Source organism: Gracilinanus agilis, chromosome 5, assembly GCF_016433145.1.
Source record: "Gracilinanus agilis isolate LMUSP501 chromosome 5, AgileGrace, whole genome shotgun sequence".
Classification (NCBI taxonomy): Eukaryota; Metazoa; Chordata; class Mammalia; order Didelphimorphia; family Didelphidae; genus Gracilinanus; species Gracilinanus agilis.
In genome coordinates, this window is record NC_058134.1 from 310,761,244 (window position 1) to 310,779,822 (window position 18,579).

Sequence of the window (18,579 nt, forward strand, 5' to 3'; positions counted from 1 at the left end):
GGAGAAAGGAAGGGAGGGAGGAAGGAAGGAAGGAAAGAGGGAGGAAGGGAGGGAGGGAGGAAGAAAGGCAGGAACAAACAAACGAACGAATGAAGGAACAAATGAACGAAGTACTTGATTATTTCCCCTTCTTTCCTGTCCTTAAATAGAAAATATTTTCTCCCCTGATAATAAATCCTGCCAGTTACATTCCAAATATGTCCCCAGAAACCTACCCTCTCTTATTGTGGGAGACGTTACTTTTCAATCCTAAATTGATACAGGAAAAGCTTTATTACTTATGTAACCTTTTGGGCTGGATAGATAGCTGAGCCTAAGTTCTACTTAATGGGAGCCTGATCCTTTATTTGGGGAGACACTTTGTAGCATGTGGAATCTCCTCTTCTAACATTTTCCCGTAGAATACAAATTATCGGCTCCTTATCATTGCTTTCCTTTATTTGTTTATTTAGTTTCTCAGAGAGAGTCAACAATGGACTGCCTAGTTCATTCCCCCAGTTTATCCTCCCTGTTTGTCCTTCAAGGACAGCGAGTGAACCGCGAAGGAGCTGTCTTATCCATCATCCCTATTTCAGTGTCAGCAAACGGCATCAGGACTCCTGAATTCAACATTTCCACAGAACAAAATTCTTCATTAGTGTCTGAGAATATAAGTATAGCTTCTACCCATGAGATTCCCTCCAAAGTTTTAGTTTCAAATAGTTTAGTCAGTTACTCCGCGTGTATCGTGCTGCCACCACAAATCATGTTCTGATGTTTTTAAATAAGAACCAGGATGTCTAATAACATTATAAGCCCCAGATTTCTATCTGTTCATACTAGTTACCCTTAATGTCTTCATTGCTCTTTTGAAGTTGAGTGAAGAATTGTGTTTTTTGGAAAATAAGTGAAAGGAATGATGCCTTTCTCCTTTTAAGATGGTGGCGACCTTTTAGTGTAAGCCTTCCATCTTCCTTTATCCTAGCCTTCCTTTTACTGTGCTGGGACACTTCACTTGCTACTTTTGCAGAAGAAGAATGCTCAGAATGCTCTGAGAAGAGCAGAATTGGTGCCAGAGCTGCTTCAGAGGAAGACACGGAGGGCTCAGCACAGACTCTAGGGAAGAGAGAGAGAATGATAGATGCTCCATCATGGCTCCTGGACTTGTCCTTGATTTCCCACTTGCCTCCCTAAAGACTCTGGAATGAGACTGGGGTCCTTCTCATTTAGTTCCCTTCTAATGAAAGAAGTCACTCGCTTTGACACATTCTAGTCTGTGGAACTTCTCCAGTTTCTGTCTGTTGTTTGCATGGACAGGCGGGCTCATGTGCCAATCCCTTTTTGTGATGGTCTTTTGTGTAACCAGCATTTGGTGGGAAGTTAATTTGGGGAAGGTAAGCTAATAGCTTTTGTTCTAAATTGTACTAAGTGACATTTGAGGGGAGGACAGATAGATGTAATTTTAGTCAGAGATGTCTTTTGGAGAAAGAAAAGGAAAGGGCTAAGCCCCTTCCCCATTTCTCTCAAGATGGAGATCAAAGTTTCCCTTGGAGAAGGATATCCAATCAAGCTCCCTGCAATCCCTACTCAGATAATCCACGTGGATATAATTATCTCCCGAAGGCACACAAACACACACAAACACACATCTTACATCAATTTGTATGACAAAAAACCAAATATTAATTTGCATCTTAAAATGTGATAATTAATCAGAAGAAGCATTGCAACTGTCTCTGTACATGCAAAGAAAAGTGAAAAATGGAGACAAATATTTGGATAAGTCAAGGCATAATTTCCTTCTGATCTACGTAATGAAAGAATTTGTGTCTAATATACCGAATTATTTCTATTTCTGTGTTTTTAATTGAATTTCAGAGCAGTTCTTCAGGCCTTTCTACCGATTTCTTTGTCCCTGGAACTTCAAGGAAAGTTCCACCCAAGAATTTCTTCCATTGTAGGGTGATAGATAGGAAATTATGGGTTCTCCTTGCATGGTAAATAAGATCCAGCCTGCACCAAGTATGTCCTCTAGTAGCAGAACCAAGCCTTTGAATCTTCCCCTGAGAAACATTGGGACGAATCCTAAGCAGGCAGACCTTGATTTTTCCTTTTAGACACTGGGGGTTTGGGCCTGGGCATGTGATTATCAGCCATCACTCAAGACATTGAGAAGGATTGAGAGTTTTATGGATCCCCTCCTCATTGGCTATTCAGTGATCAGAGATGTCCAAAGAAGGGCTGAATAATAGCTTCCAAAATTGTATTTATTATGGATCAAAATGGCAGAATTTGGGACTTTGATCACAGAGAGAGATTACTGTTAGCCTAATCAATAAATTGATTTTCTTCCTTGGAAGCCAGCCCGTCAGGATGTTTAAGTGTCATGATAAATAACTAAAGCCCAAGGGATTTTTGCTCTTAAGCTATTTAGTGAAGTGCCTCCTTTCTCTATTTTCTTTTGCCCTAACATTATTCATCTCTGCGTTTACTAAGAGGTTTAACTATATTGCTGAGGTTTTAAAAAATAGAATTAACTCAAATGGTTCCAAAATCTTAACTGTCATATACATTACAAGTACTGCAATAACTTTTATTCTCAGGGAAACTTGGATGCAAAGATTCTCCTGTATTACTTATTGTTTGTCATTTGGCCAATCAACTATGCAGGATGGTCCAAAAGTCTTAGAGCAGTTTTTAGCTTAATTTTTTTCATTTTCTTTGAAACTAGTAATAAACCAAAAAATTCTAACCTTATTAACTAGAACTTTCCACCAATATAAAAACATTTTAAAAGACTGATTTTTTTCCTCTCCCTTCTTGGACTTTCAAAAAATGTACAATTAAATCCATAGTGCATGATTTTATTATGAATTTGGCAATTACTTTAATGTTTCAGAGATTCACAATTTCATCAGTTTGCATCACCTGATCAATTCAGCCCTGTTCGGTAGCGTCTTATATCTCTTTTCTCTTTTGTGGTTAAAGTCCTCATGAAGGACATCTACAGTTAAGCTTCCATTTTCTCCTTTTACTCTCTTGTAAGTTCTCTGGTGTCTAGATTTAACTGAAATTCTCTCTCTAAAGTTGCCGAAAGTTTCTTAATTGTCAAATCTTTTTTCTCAGTTTTCATCCCGCTTGAATTCTAGGCAATTTCTCCCTGATAATCTCTTTCCCCCCAGGTTTTTGTGGAGATTTCTCTCTCCTGATTCTCCTCCTGCTTATCCGATTACTCCTTTTCAGGCTCCTGCACTAGATATCTCTTTAGGTCACACACACACACACACACACACACACACACACACACACACACACACACACACACACCTTTGGCCTTGGGACTTCTCTTCTCCATCCATATTACCTCATTTGTCATCTTATCATTCCTCAGGGGTTTCATTACTACCTCTCTACTGACTATCCTCGGATCTATTTTTCTAGCTCGAATCTCTTTTCAACCTTACATCTCCTGGTGCCTTCTGGGCATCTTGAACTGGATATCCCATAGACATCTTAAATGCAACGGATCCAAAAGTGAACGTATTATCTTTCGCCTAAGGCTCTCCCCCTTTCAAACACTTCTCTTTCACCCAGGAAGGTACCACCATCCTCTTATTCACCCAACCTCACAATGCAGGAATCCTTCTCGACTCCATTTTTACCCCTAACATTGAATGTGTTGACAAGTCCTCTTTATTCTGCCCTTGTAACAACTCCAATGTATATGCCCTCCGTCTTTCCTCTTTCACTCTTCCGTGCCTTAGTGCAAGCCTTCATCGCCTCACGCCTGGACCACTGCAATAGTCTTCTTGTCACTCTCTCTGCCTCATCTTTCCCTACACCAGTCCATCCTCCAATCAGCTGCCAAAGCAGGGGTCTGATCACTCCGTCCGTTAAACTCCAACTCCAGTGGAGTCTCCAGATCTCCCGAATTGAATCTGAAATCCTCTATTGGTCTTTTAAAGCCTTCCTACTTTCTGAGTATTTGCTTTTTCCAAGTATCTTGCATTGACTTCCCTCTCCAAACCCCAAACACTGACATCTCTGCTGTTCCCTCACACAATCCCGGCGTTTTCGCCGGCTGTCTCCCATGTCTAGAGTGCTCTCCCTCCCTGGCTCTCCCGCCTGGCTTCCCCAGATCTCACCAAAAGCCACATTTTATGCAGGAAGCTTTCTCGGCCCTCCCTCCTTGGAACTCTTACCTTCCCTCTAAGATAACTCTACATTTATCCTCCTATGGAGAAGGCTACTTGCATGTTGTCTCTCCGCTAGGATGGGATCCCTTTCAGGGCAGCAACTGCTTTTGCCTTTCTCTGCTACCTCAGTGCTTAAGTGCAATGGCTGGTACATAGCGGGTGCTTAATAAATGCTCATTGACTTATTTGAGTTCTCTCTCTGCTGATGAAGATGGCGATCCTCATCTACCTAAAAACGGTTCCTCTTCGTGAGTGGCTGCTATGGTTCAAATTCATTCCTCTACCGACGGCCAAACTTCTGGCGAGTGGCCCGATTTTAAAATTTGGAAATATGAACTAAGGATTGCGCCATCCCATGTGCTTAGCGGACAGCTCGTCTGTCAGACAAATTCTATGAACACGTGTAAACGTGATAAGCAGATCATTTCGACCCAAAGTCTTCTGGCTATAAGTTAGAACTAAAACTTGACATTATATTTACCCAGAATCTTGAGCTCGGCATTGGCGTAGATGGCTCCGTGGGCATTTTCAGCTATACACTGGTACATTCCAGCATTGTCAAAGGTCAGTCCATACAGTCTCAGCTCGCCTTTATGGTACTAAAAAAAAAAACAACGAGGTGAAAGAAATATTCTTTAGTTTGCCTGTCAGATCTATGGATGAGAGAAGAACTTATGGCCAAACAGGAGATAGCGGGCATGCTAGGATGTAAGAGAGATCGTTTTGATTACGCTAAATTAAAAAGCGTTTGTACAAACAAGGCGAATCCAACCAAGACTAGAAGGCAAGCTGAAAGCTGGAGGAGGGGGGAGTGCACAGATTTTAGAGCAAGTATCTCTGAGAAAGATCACCGATAAAAATACTAGTTATTCTCTAGCTGGTAAGTAGTCAAAGGATATGAAGTCGGTTTTCAGATGAAGAAATCAAATCCGATTACAGTCATATGAAAAAATGCTCGAAACCAGCCTGGATTAAAGAAATGACTCCGAGATATCACTTTACATCTATCAGATTGGTCAATATGACAGAATAGAAAAATGCTAAATGTTGGAGGAGATGTGGGGAAATTGGGACACTGATGCACTGTTGGCGAAGTTGTGATCAGACCCAACCATTCTGCAGAGCAATTTGGAACTACCCCAAAAGGCTATAAAACTATGCATGTATGTCTGAACCCCAAAGAGATCCACAAAAGGGTGAAATTATCTATTTGTACAAAAATATTTATAGCAGCTGGTGGCAAAGAATTGGAAATGGAGATGCCATCCATTGAATGGAGAATGGCGGAACAAGTTGTGGTGTATGATTATAATGGAATACTATTTTGTTATAACAAATGCTGAGCAAGTGAGAAGCTGGGCGGCTCAGTGGATTGAGAGCCGGGACTAGAGATGGAAGGTCCTGGGTTCAAATGTGACCTCAGACACTTCCTAGCTGTATGGCCCTGGGCAAGTCACTTAAGGCCCATTGTTAGCCTTCCCCGCTCTTCTGCCTTAGAACCAATAGACAGTATTGATTCTAAGATGGAAGGTGAGAGTTTAAAAAAATGCTGAGCAGGGTGATTTCAGAAAAACCTGGAAAGACATGAACTGATGCAAAGTGAAGTGAGCAAACCCAGAAGAACATTGGCCAAAGGAACAGCAGCAATATCTTTTTATGAACAACTGTGAACGATCCCATTATTCTTGGCAATACATTGATCCAAGAAAATCTCAGCAATTCATGATGAAAAATGCTATCTGCCTTCAGAAGAAGAACTGATGGATTCTGAATGCAGACCAAAACCACTATATTTCATTTTCTTCCTTATTTCTTTTTTGTTTGCAATCTCTTACTAATATAGAAGAAAGTTTTACATGATTGCACAAGTAAAATTTATATCAGATTCTTTACCACATTGTGGGGGGGGGGCAGAGGAATGGGTAGGAGGGAGAGAAGGGAGAGAGAGAGAGAAAGAGAGAGAGAAGATGACTAGGAACTAGTTTAGGTTAAAGTCACAAAGGAAATGCCTTACACTCTACCTCTGGTTTCCTGTTTTCATATTTATTTACATAATTTAGGACCCAGGAGTATCTCGTCATTGGACTAGCCTAAAAGTATATGAACAATTTTTAAAAAGTAACAAAAAAAGTGTACCTACCGCATATCCATTTCTCAACCATCTGATTGTAGGGATAGGTTTGCCTGTAGCCACACAAGGCCAGTATAGATCACTGCCTATATCTGCCTCAGTGTCATTGATATGTTCAACCCATTCAGGAAATGCTAAAAAAGAAAGACACAATGTCACCAACGTAAAACGTAGCAGCTATCATTAAGCATCTTTTTTGTCCATCTTGAACAACTTTTTAAAAACTTTTAGGAAGTAGAAAGACAAATATTTTTTTCACTTTAATAAAACAAAGGCCTGGATTAAGTGTAAGAATGCTGTGTTACATATTACAATACCGAGTGATCATATCTCATAGACTACCTTTGAACCCAGAAAAAGAAAATAAGGAGACGAGCCAGTAGCAGAGAGGGGTGCAAGTTGCCGTTGTTATCCCTGAGTATGCTTGTAATATATCGACCCCGTAAGAGCTCCATATAGGATATTTCATCTGAGACTTAAAAAGTTCTTTTCCTCCATGACTATTTTTCCTCCCATGTTCAATCGCCTTCCTGCTTGGTGTGTCACTGGCCTGGAAAATGTGGGTAGTACTAAGTGGCGAAATGGTGTGCTGAAGTTTTTCAATACCATTTGGCACAAATGTCCAATTTGTTATGTGAGGGAATAGCCTGCTCTTGAGACTTGTAGAAAAAAGAGAGATAGGTTGTGGGAGAACAGAAATGATCAGAATGACCAAATGGACTGAGAACGATCAGGACAACCTAAGCTCAAGACATATTTAGCAACTGTTTCATCAAAAACTGAACATTAAATTCATGGATACTTGGTAGGCAAAAGTATTGGCCTTAAATATTGTACCAGGTAGCCTACGATAGGAAAATTTAGTTATTTCTCATTTATGGGCCACAGAAGCAAGACAAGAGACCTCCACTGACTATACAGATTCAAAGGAATCCTGTTGGAAAACCTGTTGCAAGATGGAAGTATGGACAGAACCATTGTGCTTGGAAAGGCCACAACAATCTGATTCAAGACCGTCCCCAGCAGATCTACAGAGAATCAGAACGTTGTTTGCTTCCAAATAGGACCTGAATGGTGAGCCGTGTCAGCGGCCCTTGAGAGGAGAAGGACGGCTAAGTCGGGAAGAAGCTGATAATTGCAGGCAGCGAAAGGAATCAAACTCAAGACCAAGTACGGAGGTTGTCTCGGGGACCCAACAGCTAAGGGTGATCTCCCCACTGGCAAGCTATTCCAGTCATCCAGGATCCCAGATGGATGTGAGGGAGGGACTGTGGGGAACAGGGAAGAGTGAAGGAGGACTCCCGAGCTGTGTGTCCTTGACAGAAATAAGGATGTTTGGAGAGGGGCTTGCGAGGTTTCGGGGGAAGATAATTAATTCCGTTTTGGACGCACTACGCCCTTCTCAACTTTCTCTTATGTGCTGTCTTCTGGCATTAGGGTACGAGTTCTTTAACAGCAGGGATGGTCCTCCTTTCTGCTTATATTTGTATCCCCAATACTTAGCACAGTGTCTGGAACACAGTAAGCTCGGCCTACTTGTTGACAGCCCCTTCCAGCAGAGATGGCAAAATTAACTGCAGGGTTTGGGGTTTTAAGGATAGAGGAGGCACGGACTGGTTTGCGGGCATCAGTTATGGGAGAGACTAAAGATAATAGAGAGAGAAGGGTACAGTTTACTAGAGGACTTGAGAGGGGATGAAGTCCTCACACTTGGGCCGCCTCTCCATCCATGTAACTCAGTCCATGTGAATTTTTTATAGAATTAATTTGAGAGCTTACAATAATAGAAAAATGGCATGTGGGGGTGGCTAGGAGATTCACTGGACTGAGATCCAGGCCCAGAGGTGGGAGGTCCTGGGTTCAAATCTGGATTCAGACACTTCCTAACTGTGTGACCCTGGGCAAGTCACTTAACCTCCACTGCCTCATCTGGTTTAACTCACTGCTCTTCTGCCTTGGAACCAATACACAGTGTTGATTCTGAGATGGAAGGTAACGGTTTAAAAAAAAAAAAAAAGAAATCAAAGGAAAAAAAGCCCGTGCATGGGGCCAACTTGATGTTTTTGTGGTTATTTGTCTCAAAAGGAGAATACATACGGCCTAACGGAGACCTTCGGGGAGATCTGGGGCCAGTACCTAGCCGGGTGACTGTGTACAAATCAGGGAACCTCTCAGAGCCCCAAAGCAACCCGAGAAGGTCAGCTACATAGAGGAAGTCTGAGTTCTCCACAGCGAGGATATGACAGAATATTTTCCGTACCGGGAGTGAAGCTCCTCATTAGGTGTGACTAACAGGAGATTCCTACCTACCTTGGACGTAAATCCTTGCCTGGTGCCTGTCTTTTCCTCTGATGTTCTCGGCTTCACACTCGTAAGTGCCTTCATCCTCGAGCTGAATGTTGAAAATCTTCAGAACCGCCCCAGACATGCTGATCTCGGCTGTGCTTGGCATCGGCTCCAGGACTTTTCGCCAGCGGATCTCAGGAACGGGGCTTTGAAGAGGGCAGAGAAGTACTGAGAGGCCCTCAGAACTCGGAAGACAGTGGGAGAACCCTAACCTGAGCCATTTTCTCTTCCTTCCGGGCCTGGAGCAGTGGCATTTGCCTCCTCCTCCTCACGCCACCGGGAACTGGCGGAACTGGGAGCCTGAAATCGCTTTGAATTTGCATTCCTTGACGGGTCAAGGATCAGATAATTCAGTTTATTTGTCCAGAGGTCTGGTGGGAGAAGCTTCTGCAGGAGTAGTGAAGTATGTCTGCAGACTAGCAACCCCTCGCTGGACCCACCCCAAATGAATGCTGGGCTTTTGGGAGTGGAAGAAACCGGATAAAATGCCCAAACCTCAGACGTGGTAGTTCTGCCATCACAATGAGAAATAATGGATCTGCACTCTCTTCCATGGGTTGAATTGCCTCCCCTAATCTCCCTCTCAAAACATAGTTATTCTACAAGTGAATTTAACAAGCACACACACACACACACACACACACACACACACACACACGCACACATGCAAACACAATACTTACTTTCCAAGGGCAAAACACTCTAATGTCACATTATGGCCCATCAGTGCATATGTGTCCTTGAACTGGACTTTGATGTCGGCGGGATACAGCTTGGTCGTGCCTAACGTCAAGAAAGCACACAAAAGAAAATCTATGAATTCTTCCACTATCAACCGTTTTCCTCTTGACTCGAAAAGGCCTAGAAAGGCCACGAATGGGTACTAATTGCTGCGGTTTCGTATATGAAGGCTCAGGAGTATGCAATTGGGTAGAAAGCCTCCAATCGTGGCATAAATCTAATGAAGTCTTTAAAAAAAGTCCTTCTCCTGATGGAGTCACATCGCTTTCTGGTTAGCCTGGCTCAATAGGTGCCAAGAGGCCCAGAAAGGGTGTCTGAGCTGCAAAGTGCCTTACAGGCCATCTATTTGAACTGTCTCATCCATGTTCTTTCTGCCTATCACTCTTTGGTTTTATTCTTCGCTACAACTAAAATATATGGCGACGGCCTGAACCGACCCGGGAGGCAGCAGCCCCCCGAAACCACAAAGACCTTCATCATGTGACGGAAAATAAATCACGATCAGCTTGCTGACCGCTGGTTCTTGGTGGGTTACTCAGACAGCTTATATGAACTGTGAAACGGAAAACATGGAATTAATCAAAAGATTTTGGAAATCGCTCAGTTCCAGACGAAATGGAGAAATTTGTATGTGAGGCTTCTTTCTGAAAAAAGCAAAGTGTAACAGTTGAGTCCCAGCTGATCTGTGAACTCTGGGCCACGTGGTCCACCGGAGATGCCCCTCAGGACTTGGGTACCTCTTGAAGGAAGAACTGGGTGTGAATCCTACAGGGGTTTGCAGCCAAGGGGGCTGACAAGGCTCCCAAGCTGCCATATTCAGCCTCTAGCCCAGAGAGAGCCTTGTTTTGGATTCAGGCAGGAGGAAAAGTCAGTAAGTATCATTGGCATTCGGCACAGGGCGGGCAGATGAAGGGGGTTGAAGAGGCCAGAGTTCTGAGGGGAAGGGCTTTGCTCATTAGAAGTTACCACGGACCTTGACAAATCCTTGGGCATGGACTGCTGGGGACCTTCTGAGGAGAGCCACAGGTTGGACTCATTAAGAGAAGAGAGAAAGGACTAGATTGATCCCGAAGCAAAGAGAAAGAGATCCTTTGGGGAATAAGGTTCCTCACAATCCTGGCACCTCTTGAAGCCTTTAGGGCAGGGGTCAGCAACGTATGGCTCTCGAGCCATATCTGGCTCCACCTCCCAACCTGCCAGTCCGGGCAGAGCCCCAGGATGTGCCCCAGGGGGCCCTTCAGCCCCCGCCCCAGATTCCAGCGCCCTCCACCTCCAACCTCCTCCTTCCACACGCGTTTATGGCTCTCCCGGCCAAAAAGGTTGCCCGACCGTTGCTTTAGGGTCTTGTCAGTTCAGACATTGCTAGCAACCCTCACTGCAGTCCTTCTAATGATCTCACTCTGAGAGAGGACGTTGTCACTTGGCTGGTATCCGGACCCCCATTTGGGGTCCTCCTCTAATGACGAGCCATCGCTTCAGCCCTCCAGCCAGCTTATGTGGACATGAGCACAGCCAGACAGAGGCTCCCCTAGCATCCCCTTAGATGGCAGAGCCACTGGGTGAACCTGGCCCAGCTGCTAATGTCTATCTGGTTTCTAATCGATCTTCTTCCTATGACTGCAAGGGGAAAATTTGAAACTAGATGTATAAACTGGGGCATTTGTTCCTGCTCCGCTAGGGCAGGGCAGTCAGGATAACATGCAGCCGCTGTGTTTCCAAGAAAGATGTATTGTTTTGCCTCAGTTCCTCCCGATTTGGGGGGGCAATCGGGCAGCCATCTAGGGATGGGCTCCCCAAACTGCCACACCTGCACCCAAGCCACAAGGACAATCAAAGACCCCCAAGGTTATTTCAGGTGGCAGAATCTCCCAGGAGTCTTCCTTTGTCTCTTGGCTGGTTGAAAGCAGAAATGGCCAGCTCTTTCACTTTAAAGATGAGGAACGGAGATGGAGAGAGCTTCAGTGATTTTCCTGATACCATGCAAGTCATAAGTGGGAAAAGCTGACAGTCTCTTAACAGCAGAATGATCTATTGGATGGCGAAACGGAGATATCCCTGAAGCTAATTATAGAATTGTCAGCTCTCAAGATTCTAAACTTATTCACGTATGTGAATGGATTCCTTAGGACCGAGGTGATGCCCCTTGTCAGTTGAACTCTCCTGGTAGAGTCAAATTTAGTTCCTATCGTCATTGTCGAGAAATTATTTAATTTGGGTGTATCCGTGCACCATTTCTCCCACAATCCTCCCATACAAACTAGTGTATGCATTTTGTGGAAAATATTGCTATGATTAGATTTCATGGCAAACTTTAACACAGGAAAAATATGCCCAACGCTGATGTTTTAGATCAATCAAAATATTTTCATTTAGTACAAATGACAAATATTTAAATGAATAGGATTGACAGAAATAATAAAGCTGAAATTCCATAAACGGGTAAACATATACTTTGCACCTGGAAGAGACCTTAGAAAACATTTTTAATCCAACATTCCAGATAAGATTACTTCGGCTTCATGGAAGGATTTGGTGCAGGAGGATTCCTCCTTCCCAGGAATTCGAGCTATCTAAAAGTAAATCAGGCTTTGATGGGTTCTCACGTAATAAAAAGTTTTTGAACAGAGGCCACATGACCACATGCCAGTTATCCTGTAAAACAGTGTTCTTCAGGTATAATTTGGACTGAATGGCTTTTAGATCTGAGCTTCTGCTGGTATGTGAATATACATACGTAGGGGTAGAAATCCACTTAAAATGGACGAATGTCTTTACATTGATGCCAAGACCATGGGTTGTTTCGCCTCTGGTCACCTACTCAGAGGATATCAAAAAGAATACAGGAGGACATTTCAAAAAGGAAGCGTGATCGAAGCGTCCTGGTGAAAGCACATTTTAAACAAATGAATTGTTAATAAAACAATATTGGCAGAAGTTTTCAAATTGCTTTGTTTCAATATGCTGATTTGCTCGTGCTGGCAAATCCCTCCAGTCTTGACAGCATGCATTGATAGCTTCGTTTTTTTTTATGAAATAATTTAAAATAAAGTATTTTTGCCTATATTCCTGACAGATTCAAATAATTTAGGATGAAATAGAAATCATCATTCATGTTACTATTTAGAATCCCAACACGAATGAGTAAAAATGGAAACAAACATCAATAACCAAAAGAACTACAAATGCTGAAGACACTTGCTTCATATCCATAATACATTCATGTGCAGATATAGTTTTAAACTTAAAGTAAATACTTACGGTCAGAAAGAGGGATGAGTGGGATAAATTTACTGAATACACTCTTTGTAATTGAAGGACTTGATACAAAGCATGAATAATTGCCTCTATCAGATGCCTCTACATTTGCAATATAGAGATTGCCATTGGTCTGGGATACATATCGTCGTTTGTCCATTGTGATGAATATAGGAAACTCATTTAGAAGCCAGCGATAACTGAGATCATCTGAAATACAGTAGATTTTTAAAAATTATTTAATTTTGGGAAGGCAATGATAGTATTTCTATTTACCAGTTACCAGTAACACAATGTTATTCTAGTACACAATCTTTAAATATGCCAATAAGAACGTCAATAGCTGAGAAGGTTTGGACCAGCTTCATGATGAATTAATCAAAATGATGTATTATCATATAAATTCACCTTTTAAAAATATACTTGTTATACAGAATGGAAATAAACTTTGTATGCTTATCATGATCATAGTATACTGATAACAAATGAAGAAAGGCAATTAATGTTATCGGTGCTTCAGAATATGGTACTCACACTTTGTTTTTTTCATGATCTCTGATTTCACTAATATGGGTACTACCTTCACTGTTGCAGATTAAAACCTCCTTAATATGATCTCATTTTCTCTCATTCTTGCCTGTGTTTGCATAACTCTTCCATAAAGAATTTACCTTAGTGGACCAGGGCATCTCACTGTCTTATTTTAACATCTTAGGGATATAAATGCATTGTGCTAACAGTTCACTTGTCTGTAATTCTTAATACATTATAGTAATACTAATAGAAATTCATATGTATCTAACACTATGAAAGTTTAATGAATGTTTTCCTCACCATAACTCTATTAGTATAATTGTTCTTTCCTCCCATCCACTGTGTAGGAGTTGGGCAGCTGACTAGGGAAAGACTGCAAGCCCAGGTATGCTGATCAGACACCACTCCATCCTAGGCTTTGGCTTTCAGGGAGGAGGAGGAAGGAGCAAATATACCCAGGTGAGTTGAGGATGCTAAGAGATGAAGACCCTACTGGCTGTGGTCACTTCCAAGAGAGAAGAGTATGTGGTTGTGGTTTCAGGGCAGGGAGGAAAGACAACACTTGCGGCCACTTAGGAATCACAGGAAGTCAAAGCACTTGCTTGCAATGGCAGCATTGAAGGGGCCCCTGGTTGGGGCTCAGCAGTAGAGAGGAGTACGTGAGGTCACTTCCAGACTGGGGTGGAAAATGGGGGAGTAGGGACCATACCTGGTCCTAGATCATAGAAACTAGAAGAACTAAAAAGGGCTGATAAAAACACAAAAGTCTGAAACATAAGACATTATCCCCCACCCCCGGGAACAGAGCCCAACTCTAGCATAAAACTAACAATTCTATTGTGCCACTAATTTTTTTAATTAGTGAAGAAAGAAAAAAAGGAAGAAAAAACCAAACCATAGAAAGCTACTATGAGGTCAGAGTAGATAAGGTTTCAAATTCAGAAGACAGTTAAGTTAAAATACTTCAAAAACATCAAAAAAATGTAAAATGATCAGAAGCCCGAAAAGAGTACTGGAAAGAGCTTTAAAAATACTTTTAAAATAAAATAAGAAGTTGAAGAAAAATTAGGGGGGAAAAAAGAGCAATTCAAGAAAGTTAAGAAAACACTGAGAAATTAGAAGTGATCCAAAGAATCATCAAAGAAAATAACTCATTAAAAATCAGAATTGGACAAGGGGAAGCTAATAGCTTCTTAAGACAACAAGAAATAATAAAACAAAATAAAAAGAATGAAAAATAGAAGAGAATATGAAGCATCTTATTACAAAAACAATTGACCTGGAAAATATATTGAAGAGAGACAAAATAACAATTGTCAAAATACTGGAAAGCTACCATCAAAAAAAGAATTTAGACACTCTATATCAAGAAATTATTAAGGAAAATTGCCTGGAAGAATTAGAACTTAAAGGTAAAATAGAAATTGAAAAACTTCACAAAGCACCACCTGAAAGACATTAAGATGAAAACTCACAGTTACATTATTGCTAAGTTCTTAAGTTCCTAGGTTAAGGAGAATATACCACAAGCAACAAGAAAAAAATAATTTAAATACTGTGAAGCTACAATCAGAATACACAAGACTTAGCCGCTTCAACATTAAAAGAGGGAAGGGCATGGAATACAATATTTCAAAGAGCAAAGGAGCTGGGTTTACAACAAAGAATAACATATATAGCAAAGCCGAGTATAATTATACAAGGGAGAAAATGGATATTTAACAAATTAAGGGTCTTTTAGCTATTTTTGAGGAAAAGGCTAGAACTGAGTAGAAAATTTGATCTAAAAGAATTATAAGAGGGTCAACATGAAAGATCAATTATAAGGGATTCAATAAGGTCAAACTGTTTATTTCTTTTGTGGAAAAGTGTTATCTGTAACCCTTAAGAATGGCATAATTTCACCCTTGTGCAAATATCAATAATATGGAAATAGGTCTTGACCAATGACATGTAAAACCCAGTGGAATTGCACATTGGCTATGGGAGGGGGTGTGGTTTAATTAAGCAATAAAAAAAATATAAAAAAAACACATGATAAGGTGAAAATGGATAAATCATTTGGACCTAAAGGATGATATAATAAGTAAATTCGGGGAGCATAAAAATGTACCTGTCAGAACTATGAATAAGGGAAGTTTGTAGCCAAATAACAGATAAAGAGAGTTACAAGAAATGAAATTGATTATTTTGATTACATGAAATTAAAAGCTTTTGCACAAACAAAACCAATGTGTCAAAATTAAAAGGAAAACAGGAAATGGGGAAATCTATCGTAAGTTTCTCTGATAAAGGTCACATTTCTCAAATATATAGGGAACTGAGCAAAATTTTAAAAAACAAGGGGCATTCTCTAGTTGAAAATGGTCAAAAGATATGAATAGGCTATTTTCAAAAAAAAAAACAAATCAAAGGGAAAAAAAGAATGGTATCGCCACTTTAGTTTGAAAGAGCATATGTACATACATACATACATAGAAAGCTTGAGGTTGAGTCAAATATAATGGAATAAGCAAAAAAAAATTAGTGTAGGAAGAGGTAAAATAGAACAATTATCTCATACAAATGGGACATGAAAAAAAATCTTAACTTACGTAGGAATAGGAGGATGAGGGGACAGAACAAAGGAAGGAATTTTAGAAGGATGTGTAGATTAAGAGAAAAGAGAGCAAAGGGATAAGATAAAGAATAGATTCTTAGAAGAGAATTCATATTAGGAAATAGGAAGACAAAGTGAGGGGTTAAGGGAGAGACTCTTAGACTAAGAATAAGAACTTAAAATAAGAACTGGGAGGAGGGAATATATGAGAGGAACTCTTTGAAGGGGTGATGGCTAGGGAGGTAATAGAAGAAAATTAGATTTCTGAGGAGGGAGGGATAGGGTAAAAAGAAAGGGACAGAAGGACAAACTGTGAGGAAAAATAGAATGGAGGGAAATATACAACTAATTATAACTTTAAATGTGAATGGGATGGAAAACAAATGGCAGAATGAGTCAAAATGAAAATGCAACATTATCTTGCTTAAAAGAAAAAACATTTTAAAATAAGAGATACACAAAGGGTAAAAATAAAATAATAAAAATATAATATTAAAATAAAGGACAGAAGTAGAATATACTATGCTTCAAGCGATACAAAAAAAAAAAAAAAACCAACACAAGACAATCCAGCAGAGGCGGCAATCAAGACTTCAGATGAAGCTAAAGTTAAAATAGATATAAATAAAAGAGATGAAAAGGGAAATCATATTGTGTTAAGGAGGTGCTATAGACAATCAATATTAAACTTATATGCATCAGATGTTTTAGAATACAGATTTTTAAAGGAAAACCTAAATGAGTTAAAGGTGGAAACAGATAGCAAAACAATAATAGTGGGGAACTTCAAACTTTCCCTCTCAGAACTAGATAAATTAACTAGATATGATAGATATCAGGAGAAAATTGAATGGGAATAGAAAAGAGTGGGATATAACTTTTTCTCAGTTTTACATGGTACCTTTATAAACATTGACCATATATTAGGACACAAAAACTTTATAGTTAAATGTGGAAAAGCAGAAATATTAAACATATCATTTTCATACCATCATGTAACAAAAATCATTTTTAATAAGGGAACACTGAATAAGATTTAATTGGAGACTAAATAACTGAGTGAGTGAGAATGAGTGAGTAAAAGAACAAGTCACTGAAACAACAAAAAATTTTATTAAAGAGAATGATAATAATGAAACAACACATCAAAACATTTGAATACAAAAACGTGGTAATTAAAGGGAAATCTATATCTCTATATGTTCATATCAATAAAATAGAGAAAGAAAAGATCAACTAATTGGGAATGCAATTTTTAAAAACTAGAAAAAACAAATTAAAAAATCTGCAACTTAACACCAAATTAGAAATCTTAAAAAATTAACAGTAAGATCGATAAAATTGAATTATGAAAACCAATGGGTTAAAAAATAAAACAAGAAGCTGGTTTTATGAAAAAATCAACGAAATAGATAAATCATCAGTTAAATATGATTTTTAAGTAGAGAAGAAAATAAAGAAGTAGCATTAAAAATGACAAAAAAGTGAATATACGACCAATGAAGATGAAATCAAAACAATTAGGAATGATTTTGTGCAATCATATGCCAAAACAAATTTAACAAGGTAAGTGAAATGAAAGAATCCTTACAAAAATATAAATTGTTTAGACTATCAGACAAAGAAATAGAATATCTAAATAAACCAATGATAGAAAAAAGAAATTGAATAGGCCATAAATGGACTTCCCTAGGAACAAGCATCAGGACTAGATGCATTTACAAGCAAATTCTACCAAACATTTAAAGATAACTAATTAAAATAAATAAATTTTTTAAAATAATAAGTAAAGAAAGAATCCTACCAAACTCCTTTTATGAAACAAATATGGTGCTGATACCTAAATCTGGAAGAACAAAAACAAGGAAAATTATAGACCAATTTCATGAATGAATATGGTGCTAAAATCCTAAATAAAATACTAGATAAGAGATGACAACAATGTATCACTAGATTATATATTGTGACCAAACAGTATTTATACCAGGGGTATAGGGTTGATTTAATAGAAAGAAAACTATCAACATAATTAATAACACAAGTAAAAAATATGACTATATCCATAGATGCAGAAAAAGCTTTTGACAAAATTCAACACCTATTCCTTTTAAAATCACTGGAAAGCATAGATATAAATGGATTTTTTAAAAAAATGATAAGCATCTGCCTAAAACCATCAGCAAGTATTATTTGTAATGGGAATAAGCTAGAAACCTCCCCAATATGATCAAGAGTGAAACAAGGATACCAGTTCTCACCAATATAATTTAATATTGTTTTAGAAATGTTAGCATAATAATTAAGAGAAGAAAAGTAAATTAAAGGAATCTGAATGGGCAAAGAAGTAAAAAAAAATATTTTTTGCAAATGATAGGATTGTATATGTGGAAAATCCTAGATATTCAACTAAAAAGCTAGTTGAAACAATCAATACTTTTAGAGATGTAGTAGGATATAAAATAAACCAACGTAAATCATCAGCATTTCTACATTTGACTAACAAAGTCCTGCAAGAAGTGATAGAAATACCCCATTTAAAATAACCATAGAAAGAATAAAATACCTGGGAGTATACCTGCCAAAACAAATACAGGAATTATATGAACATATTATAAAATACTTTTTATACAAGTAATCCAGAATTAAATAATTGGAGAAAAACTAATTGTTCATGGATGGCAGAACCAATATTATTAAAATGACAATTCTACCTAAATTAATCTATTTATTCAATGTCATTTATATTAAATTACCAAAAAGTTATTCTACTGATCTAGAAAAAATAGCAAGATTCATTT

At 39.1% G+C, this 18,579-nt stretch overlaps 1 protein-coding gene across 1 annotated transcript in view; it reads right to left on the reverse strand.

Moving 5' to 3' along the window:
* CNTN1 (contactin 1) overlaps positions 1-18,579 on the reverse strand; it is an 80,230-nt gene that overhangs the window by 34,187 nt on the left and 27,464 nt on the right. The window contains exons 5-9 of the mRNA XM_044678101.1: positions 12,652-12,858; positions 9,336-9,435; positions 8,617-8,798; positions 6,316-6,440; positions 4,657-4,774 (exon numbers count right to left, since the gene is read on the reverse strand). Of these exons, the coding sequence (XP_044534036.1) occupies positions 4,657-4,774; positions 6,316-6,440; positions 8,617-8,798; positions 9,336-9,435; positions 12,652-12,858 (732 nt within the window). The remainder of the gene's footprint in view (positions 1-4,656; positions 4,775-6,315; positions 6,441-8,616; positions 8,799-9,335; positions 9,436-12,651; positions 12,859-18,579) is intronic.